The 10,504-nt window shown below is 35.3% G+C and overlaps 1 protein-coding gene across 2 annotated transcripts; it reads left to right on the top strand.

Annotated features, from left to right (window-relative positions):
- The first annotated feature begins 704 nt into the window (after positions 1–704).
- Positions 705–9,174, top strand: LOC130740398 (uncharacterized). 2 transcript variants are annotated; one of them, XR_009020119.1, is made up of 19 exons: positions 705–1,053; positions 1,354–1,457; positions 1,733–1,819; positions 1,928–2,003; positions 2,104–2,178; positions 2,280–2,333; positions 2,609–2,668; positions 2,752–2,868; positions 3,428–3,522; positions 3,599–3,807; positions 4,166–4,263; positions 4,472–4,575; positions 4,680–4,845; positions 5,136–5,258; positions 5,668–5,750; positions 6,037–6,175; positions 6,325–6,462; positions 7,035–7,105; positions 8,103–8,172. XR_009020119.1 is itself a non-coding variant. In XM_057592996.1 (19 exons), exons 1-19 carry the CDS (start codon positions 1,015–1,017, stop codon positions 8,926–8,928), a joined length of 2,556 nt encoding a protein of 851 aa, XP_057448979.1. In that variant the 5' UTR covers positions 718–1,014; the 3' UTR covers positions 8,929–9,174. The 2 variants fall into 2 exon arrangements, 1 of the variants encoding a protein (XP_057448979.1); XM_057592996.1 differs by having other exon boundaries at positions 718–1,053; positions 6,325–6,354; positions 8,103–9,174.
- Positions 9,175–10,504: the final 1,330 nt, after the last annotated feature.

Genomic DNA, 10,504 nt, shown 5'->3' with positions numbered 1-10,504 from the left:
CACTACCCCCACATTCAGTATTATCTATATCACCACCATATAACCACATTTATTATATATCATTATTGAATACTTCACCAAATATAAGATTGCATTAATTTAAACGATATGATAGTTATACAGTATATGACCAAACACTGTATAGTATAAGATACTTATCAAGTCTTATACTATCAGACCTCATACTATCAGGTCTTATACTATCAGGTCTTATACTATCAAGCCTAATACTATCAGACCTTATACTATTAGGTCTTATACTATACGTCACATCAAACGGACCCCTAAGAAATTCATGAAATTTATCAAAACATAATCATAATATAATATAATATACTATAATATAATATAATATAGTATTTGAGTGAATATTATACTATTTTATCTCTTTTTTATTATTTTTTAAAAGGTTTTCTTAAATGACATCAAGGTGGAATCTTAGAAACTTTCTGGAAGTCAAGATCTTAAATAGTTTGAAATGTATTGAATCACATATGTTTTTTAAGATTATTTATTTATTTATATAATTTTTATCTATAACTTTTTTTTTGAACTTAATTTTTATCTATAACTTTAAGTACTTCATATTTAATTCTCATAAAAAAAACTTTCAAATATTTTAGTTATATGGATGAAAAAAATATCCGCGCAAAGAACTAACCCCATCCGATCGAGTGCTTTTGATTCGTACAGAATTGCCTCCCGCAGATAGTGAAAAAAAGAGAAAAAAAACCTAGCACTGTGAATAATAATCTGTTTGTTGTGCGGCAATTCTGAAGATACATTTTGGACTAATAGAGACAGAGTAGAGCGTCCCTCTCCCATTCGTACATAGCTACCACCACCATCACCTACGCAAACGAAACCATTATTTCCCTTCTCTCTCTAACTCTCTCTCTCTCTTTCTCTCTATACCGATCTTCACTCCCTCGCTTCTTTGCCGATCTCCAAATTAGGGTTTTCACCCTCTCCTCTCCGCTTCACAGATCCGGCCACCGCTTCTCCTCCTCCGCCATGTTCTGGAAGCTTCCCTCCATCTCCGCCTCATCTCCGGTGAGTTTACTCGATTACTCTAATTCAATTCCCTCTTCTGTTCAATTCTGCTTAGTTTTCGTGCTTCAATTCGCTACTGAATTCCAATGAAAATCGCTTCAGCTTTTTACTTGAATCAGTTCAATTGATGCATGAAAACGTAATTCAATTCAATTGTTGAAGAAACTTCGTGATTAACTTGCTTGATTATCATGTTTCTGTGATGATTGAATTATAGAGTGAAATTTTGCTACTGAAGAGCTTGCTTAGGTTATTTACTTGCTCAATTTCTCTTTTTCTGTTGTTGCTGATGCTCTGCAGGTGGATGCGATATTGGACAAGGATAATTTCACATTGGAAGAGCTTCTGGATGATGAGGAAATCATTCAAGAGTGCAAGGCCTTAAACAGTCGCCTCATCAACTTGTATGTTTCTGATCAGTTAGACATAATGGAATAACTGTTTTATCACATTCTTGTGCTTATTTCGTTTGTGATGAAGTCAAATTGAGTTGATTGGTCCATTTAGCTGTCCCTGCCTAGTGGGAACTAAGGCTTCGTTGTTGTAGTGTTTCGTATTTTCTGTGTGTGCCCATTTTTACCTTAAGTGTTTAGTAGAAGTCACTTTTACTATAGCACAGTGATTATCCAGCGTTAGTAATTAATGATTGTTCACTATTGTATTGTTTTTTTTCTTTCAGTCTAAGAGATAGAGCTCAAGTTGAGCAATTGCTGCGCTACATTATTGAAGAACCACCGGAAGATGCTGAAAACAAACGAGTTTTCAAGTAAGCAGCTCTAACAAATTTTTTGTAAAAAATTTATATATTTTGATATTACAATTCAACTTGTTTTTTTACCCCATTTTAGCATCTGACCATCAATCTATGATTTAGGTTTCCATTCATTTCCTGTGAGGTCTTCACATGTGAAATTGATGTCATTTTGAAGACCTTGGTGGATGAAGAAGAGGTTTATACTTTGTTTTTGTGCTAAATCTGATTTTTATTTGGAAGTCTTATGGTAACACTTTGTTTGTATTTATTTCCAATTACCATTCTTGTTACTGCAGCTCATGAACTTATTATTCTCCTTCTTGGAACCTGATCGCTCTCATAGCACCTTGCTGGCTGGGTACTTTGGCAAGGTATATGCTTGATAATGTTGGAACTTTTATTTTGTGCGACATTAGCTATATGTATATATTGAAACCGCATGCTTTATGCTAATGTCTATTCCTTTTTGTAGGTTGTTGTTTGCCTAATGATTCGAAAGACAGTACCACTGATCAATTATGTTAAAGTAAGTAAAGCAATGTTCATTTGCATTTTGTTGAAACCGCATGCTTTATGCTAATATATATATATATATATATATATATATATATATATATATAATGTGATATTTTACAATTTTAAGGGGACAACTTACTACTTAGTAGACAACTTCTTCCTTTTGTTGTTGGGATCATGAAATGAAGCATTTTGTAGTCTATTTTACATTTTATGATTAAGCTGTATAGTTTGTGGTATCCTTGTGAAATCATCTTTCATTCATGTCTCAGTATATTTCTGCAGGCCCATCCACATGTTTTTCGCCAACTGGTTGATTTGATTGGCATTACATCTATTATGGAGGTAAACTTCTATCTTGTAGTTATAATATTATTGATATCTTGCTAATGTATTAGAACGGGTTCTGAGATAAGTTCTTTGCACAGGTTTTGGTTCGATTAGTAGGTGCTGATGACCATGCCTATCCCAATTTTATAGATGTGGTGCAATGGTTGGCTGAGAGCAACCTGCTAGAGATGATTGTTGATAAATTAAGTCCATCTGTGAGTAAAACAACTTTACTGTGCTTATTTATATTCCTCTAAATGGCTGATTAGATGTTTGTTGCATGTGCACCTAGCTACATAATAAACATCATGATGTTCACCAAGTTTTGTAGGAGGTTACTTTATTTGTTCATTGGTAGATGATCTGTGGGATATTCTTTAACCCGACCTCACCTAGACATTGTTATTTGGCACTTGCTCTGTATTAAAGGATTTTACTATTCTAGTCTTGATCGTTGAGCTTACATGCAGCCAAACTTTTGAATTTAGTCTAGACTTGTTCTACAAGCATGAGTGCATAATGTTGGCCAGATGAAGTAATTTGTATAGTTGAGTGCACCATTTTTTTAGGGTTTCTGTTACAACTAATGCTGGCTTGTGGTGTTCTGGGCTTGTCTTGTCGTTATAAATTTGCATAAAATAAATCTTGAAGCTATAAATGGAATATAAACCCAATTTGGTTATACTTGAGTGCCTTAATTAATTAGGCTCTTTGTTGCCTTGTTGTCTTTTGTGAGAGATAATCTGACAACCGTTTCTTTTCTGTTTGAACCAGAGTCCTCCTGAAGTTCATGCTAACGTAGCTGAAACATTATGTACAATAACTAGAATTCCTTCATCTACTCTTGCAATTAAGCTTTCAAGTCCAAGGTTAGTATTGCAAGGCTCTATTTTCTGTTTCTTTTAATGTATACAAGTAAATTATTAAATTTGTTTTACTTTGCAGTTTTGTTGCAAAAATTTTGGAGTATGCATTGGAAGATTCAGAATCAAATTCAAGCCTTGTCAACTCACTTTCGGTGTGTATTTCTTTGCTGGATCCCAAAAAATCAGCTGTTTCATCTCAACTTTTTCATTCGTTCCGAAGTCAAAACATGTATGAGCCACCAATTCCTGTAAACCCAGATACTATTGGTGCAATGCTCCCTAAACTTGGTAAGTAGAGTTTGTGTTATCCCATGTGCGGAAGTTTTATATGCTCAATATTAGAATTTTGCATTTATTATATTCAAATGTTTAGAATTATATTGAGATCACAATATAACCTGACCTGAGGAAATTATAGTTATCTATACAAGGTTTTAGGTTTTTTCGATTATGTTATGAGAGATCCTCATCTAGTGGGAAAAGGCTTGGTTGTTAGTAGATATTTTCCATGATTTGTATCTTATGTATATTCCAAAATTAGAGGCTCGAAGAGGCACCTTTTCCCCTCGGCTTGGTACAAAATCTGACACATTTTTGTTCAAGCAGCCTTATGCATCATCACTAAGATTGCATATCTTGTCTGCAGGTGAATTGCTTGTGCTTTTGAATGTGTCATCTGATAGCAAGATATTGCCTACAACGTATGGTGAATTGAGACCTCCACTTGGCAAACGTCGATTGAAGGTTAGTTTTTATTATATTTTTAAATCACAAATTTGATGTATGTGTGCCCCCCCCCCCTGCAGAACTAGGTCATGGTCTGTTGAGATAGAAATATTTTCCAAAGATAACATTCATTGTGGAACTCTAACACTCATATTCCTAATTCAGGATGGATCTAACGCCATCTCTGAATATTGTTTTTCTCTGACCAATTTGCAATTTATTTTAGGTCGTGGAGTTTATTGCAGTACTTCTAAAAACTGGAAATGAAGTGGCAGAAAAAGAATTGGTCAACTCAGGAACCATCAGACGAGTTGTCGACCTTTTCTTTGAGTAAGCAACTTTTTATTTTTTATTTTGCAGATTTGTAATAGATTTCTGAAAAATTCTTGATATATTCTGCGTATATACTTCTCATCTCTTATCTCTTAATACAGATATCCTTACCATAACGCATTACACCATCACGTGGAAAGTATCGTATTATCATGTTTGGAGAGCAAAACTGATGCAATTATTGATCATCTTCTTCGAGATTGTGATTTAATTGGAAGGTTTCTCCAAGCAGATAAACATTGTATTCTTTCTGCTGAAAACAATCAGGTAAATAGAGGCTTCAAACTTATAGTTGAGAGATTCTGACTTTTTCACATGTGTATATTGTTTAGTAACTACTAACTAATATGCATCACTTAAACTATGATGCAAAGAAACAAATGCTCTTGAAAAACTTTATAGAGTATGTGAGAATTCAGTTATGTTGGTTTTCTTAATGTTTTATTAAATTACAAGCAAAAAGAAAAGATACATCATACATGAGCTCAAGTGATATCTCCTATTATGAACTGTTATTCTTTAACAACACCTTTTAACTGATCTTGTTGATCTTGCAGGCAACAGTACCTGCTGCTGGGAAACGGGCAACGCGGGTAGGAAACATTGGACATATTACTCGAATTGTTAATAAACTTTTTCAGTTGGCTCATAACCAAAGTCACATCCTGACATATCTTCAGGTTAGTTCTATATAACTTCCAGGGACAAGGTTCATGGTTTCATAGTAATTGGTATATTAAACTTTCGCAACTTCTATAAATATCTGAAAAAATCTGTCACGTGTGTCTTGAATTAAATCCTTGACAAAGAGTCGTTGCAGAAGCTTAGGTTTGTCTTAATTTACAGTCTTTCAGAAAAGCTCATTTTGCTTGTGTGGAAATTATGTGTTCTTTATGTGCCTAGTTAATTTTCAACAAGTATTTCAACAACAATGGCATCAACAGTGTTTAGGCTTTATATCCCAGAGCAAGGTCTTTTGGGTTAAAGCACTGCCACTATTTTGTACATGTCCCTCTTGGAATTCCTTGTCCTCTCTGATGAATAGTTTTCCTGTTCCTTAGTAAACCATGATTTCTTAAACATTTTCAGGAGAACAGCGAATGGAATGAGTGGCAAGCTACCGTTCTTCAGGAACGTAATGCAGTTGAGAATGTCAACCGTTGGGCTTGTGGGTAAGCTCTTATCTCTATTAGCTAGCTTAAATTATTAAAAGTGGCACTTGGAGGATCAAGGTGCTATATTCAGCATCATGCCCTTTGGTGGTGTAAATTTTGGTAATATAAACAAAAGGGGGGCAAGGCCATGCCTTATATGGGTGGTTTGATGACAGCGATGGATGTTACCTTGAGCAAAAAGGTTTTGGCGGACTTATTTTTTGTGTGACATTAAAAGTATAGGGAGATGTTCTGAATCCTTTAACTTTTTTATTGATCTCTTATTCTTCCTTGTTATGTGCAGGCGTCCTACTGCATTACAAGATAGAATGAGGGATAGCGATGACGATGATCTTCATGACAGAGACTATGATGTAGATTTAGGAAATAATTTGAACCAGGCTTTTAGATACAAAATTTATGGAACTGAGGATAATGAAGAGGTTTGTAGTTGTTGGTTGCATGTTACCCTCTCTATGCATGATGTCTATTTGTATGAGTGTTGTTTTTGAATCATCATCCCCTCCCTTTTTCCTTTTGGATTGGACACTACAACATAAATGGACTAATGCAATGATGATCTTCATTACAGGAACGTGGCAGTCTTGATCGAGATGACGAGGTAATAGTTTTTTTCATTCATGGTAACTAAAGTATTTTATTTCATTGATTTCAGGGATTTTGAGAACCACTTTGGCTCTGTAAATTGTCTGTCTCACTTGGATATTGGGTGACTATCTCATTCCCATTATGGTCCTGTCATTCATACAGATATGAAGCACAATTTGATTGTTCTGTGGCCTGAATTTATAGTTTTACAATTTTGAGCATAGTTGCTCTACTTTTGTAGCTTGTCTCCAGTTTAGTTGTAATCAACCAAAACATAAATTGATAGGAAACTAGTTTTTTTTTTTTTTTTTTTTTTTTTTTACAGAAAATAGGGATAAATCCTATTTGTTAAGACCATAGTCACAGGTTCTTCACTCTGACATTGGCTAAAACAGATAACAAATGACAAACCACTGCAGAACTTTGAGGTTCTGCTAATCTCCCTACCCAAAGGCCACAAATGCTCACTCCATAACTGTCTTCTCCATTATCTTTCCTATCCTGTTATCTTTCTTTAACACTTTCCCCTTGCCTTCTCGTCCTCCTTGCCATGTAGGAAAAGTTGTTGTTATCCAAATCTCTCTTCTGCCTCTTACTCCTGATTTTCATGTGGTCTAGCATAGCGGTGCTTATCATATAGTAATACTAATTACTCTCTGTTAAACCAATTTGATTCTGTTTTATCAAACGCAGGATGTCTACTTTGACGATGGTTCTGCTGAAGTAGTCATATCATCCCTAAGACTTGGTGATGACCAAGGGAGGTGAGTACTTTTGTCGCGTAGCTAGGAAGTATTTTAGGAAGAATATGATCTTGTGGGTTTATCAAGCAATATGATCTTGTCTCTTGTGGGTTTACAGCTCAATTGTTATATATCTAAATGTATGTGTATTGTCCTACTACTGTTCTGCATCCAATTTCCAAGCATATATCTTCATACACTTTATCTTTCATCCATGTGGTATCCATTTTCCTTATACGCGTAGGATATTGTGCAGTCACGGACTAGAGAGTGAAATATCCATTGATTGCTACTAAGCAATAATTAATTGGCGATTTCACCGATCAGTCGGTGTAATGATCTTAGGTGTGGTTGAGAATGGACAGGGGTGATAAACTTGGAGGATCGTGCGATCTTACTAGAGATATCATGATTTTGACAACACTACTGCCTGTCTATTCCATTTTCTAGTCATATACAGGAATGAGTACCATGGTGGAGGCTAAGTGGTAGAAGTGGATAGAGTAAGAAAGCTAAGTAGCATATAGGAATTTACACCTCTATCAGGAAAACCACTTAGCATAGCTGATTTGAATTTTATGCTTATATATACTTTTTGAATTTGATAGATGTACACGATTTATTATTGTTGATTGTTAATAAAGATAGGCTAAAAGAAACACAAATGATGCTTGAGCAGAAATTATCATTATTTGGATGTTACAGTTTTACATATTAATCTCTACCAGGTCATGTTTCTATTTTGTTTTTCTGTCATGTTGTACATATAGTTATTTGAAAGTTTTCGTTCATAAACCCATTTATGTTGGCTGCCTGCTTCTGGATTTACATGGTTGTGTCGAACTCTTTTTAGGTTTTTATTATTTAGACATTGTCTTTTTAGTTTTGTTAGTTTATTCCCCCTCGTTTTGGTGGATGGTGACTTAAATTGGCTGCCAGGTTTTGGATGTCCATAGTGTTTTTCTATTTTATTCATCATTAAATGTTGATTTACATTAGCATCATTTGTTTTATGCAGCAATCTGTTCACAAACTCCAACTGGTTTGCGTTCCAAGATGACAGAATTGGTGATGCACCAGGTGATTCATCATCCCCTGAGATGATGGATGAAGTAAACTTGAATGGAGCTGTAAATGGTGGTGGCAGCAGTAGTGATGATGAGGTAGTAGTTGGAGAGGATGAAGACTTGACCGACAGCAAAAATACTGTGAATGGTACATCCAGCTCAAACACAAACTTCTTTAGTGGATTAAGCGGTAATGATTCCATGGATGAAGGTGCTGTAGATTTAGAAAATGAGAGGGCAAGCGCTTCGCATGATATGGGATTCTTCAGGTTTGAAGTACCCGACAATGAGGACTTGTTTGGGGATAGGCCTTTACCAGATTGGGTGGGATGGGGTGAACAATCAGAGATGCAAGTTGCTGGTTCAAGTATGAATCCCTTTTTGGATAATGACGAGTCTGGTAGCAATTCGCGTACTAAGCCTCACCTAGGCAGCACTGATCTGAGTTCTTCAAATGGGGAATCTGTATCTTCAAATGGTTTGCCAGCCACTGAGGATTCATTGGACGGTGGTGGTGATTCAAGCCAAAGATCCGTAGTAGTACCCTCCCTATTTGAAGAGGATGTGGAATTTGTAGGTGTAGAATTAGATGGTGCCGAGAAGGCAATGGACCAGGCTCTCAAAGAAGGAATAGTTGGGGAAGCAGGACCATTAAAAAGAAACCTAGTCCCAGAATTGCCAGAAAAGGAAAATTCCGATGAGGGCAGTCCGGGTGTGAAGGAGTTCAATGACGCAAATTACTGGAGGATTGACCAAGAGGTTGCTGTTCTAGAATGATGGGCATGGTGGTAAATCTGAATTTTTATTGTTTGTATGAAAAGTTCGACCAACACTAGTGGACCTTATTCACAGTTTGCAAGGTTATGCAAATTAGTGTACAGCATATATTCTGTTTCATATGGTCTGTTTCGGTTTCAGCTTATAGATCTTACTTGTTAATCAATTTGAAGTTTTGCCTCTTCCTAGGAGTGATTTAAGGGAGTTCCCGTGTTTATTGAATATTTATCCTGATTTTCCTTCTTATTCTTTTCTGTGTTAGTTTTAATTTGCATTTCTTAAGAATGCTGCTGTCAATATAGCTTAGCTAGAGGGTTAGTTTTCTACATCCATGAGGATTCTTAAATTTGTTTCATGTTGCTGAATCTGTGTAGGATCAACATCTATTATTTATGACTTGTAATTTGTCTTCCAATAATCCACAAGAGAAGTTGTCATTTACATTTGTATCATTGAGATGTTAATAGGCTGAAGTTGACGAGAGCTGATTAAATTCGAAAAGGCTTTATTTGTGTTCTTGGTCACTGGTCAGTAGTACTAATTGGCACTTGCCAATTTGAACCGAAACAAGATCTCCTGTATGCTGCGAACGTTTGCAGACTGGGGAATGTTAAAAACCTCCTTGGAACTTGTTTTCATTTTTATTCTTTCCTTTTCTTCTTTTTGTCTTTGCAATTTGTGAATTGGCACGCCCATTAATCTTCTCCATGACACAAACTTCCAATGCTTCCCTGACCATTTGACCTGTATATATGATGCGTAGCAGCCTATAAACAAAACAAAAAATCAGACAATTAATATTCTTATTTTATTCTTTCAAAAAAAAATTTATTTTATTGAAATTATTTTTAAGCTTTGGAATTTGATACTTTGACCTCATTTTCAATTTTTTATATTTTTTTAAAGTAGTGGAGTAGTTCACTGTACCCATTCTTTTGTTTTCTTTTCTAAAAGGCACTATACCCGTTCTATTCCTGAACTAATGATATTTTAAATGTCGAAAATCTTCTCAATTTTTTTTATATCTACTAATTTAAATAATATAGAAATTATTCTGGAATTCTCTCAGAATATTATATGATATTTTATTTCCTCATTCATTATCCAAGATTTTCTGCAATGGCAGTTCTGTTAGGTTTTCAATTGGAAGAGCTTAACATGATCTATTAACTATAGACTATATAGAGTTCAAAAAAAAAAACTATAGACCATGTATTTTTTTCAGCTTGTAAAATAGGCATGGATGGCACTGTCATTTCTGGTAAAAGAATCACCTGAAGTCTGTGAGTGAGGGTGTAATGGGGAGGCAAATCCCGAAGAGGCCCTGCCATCAAAACGGCGACAAAGGTGGGGAGGTGCACACGTGAAATTAAATTACATTAATTAAATCAAAACAGTCAAATGTAGATATTAGAATCGATGGATAATCCTTTGAAATATTGGTCTGGTCCCACTCACACGTGTGGTTGGTTATCAACAAAAACACTGATATTTAGGTAGTTTTGGTTAAGGATAGGACGAAACCTGTTAATGTCCTTAGTTCTACGACGTCACATTTATGCAATTCAAGAGAGAA

The sequence above is a fragment of the Lotus japonicus genome, chromosome 2 (genome assembly GCF_012489685.1).
Source record: "Lotus japonicus ecotype B-129 chromosome 2, LjGifu_v1.2".
Lineage (NCBI taxonomy): Eukaryota > Viridiplantae > Streptophyta > Magnoliopsida > Fabales > Fabaceae > Lotus > Lotus japonicus.
Note: the sequence above shows the minus strand (reverse complement) of the source record. Positions and strands in the feature narration are given on the sequence as shown.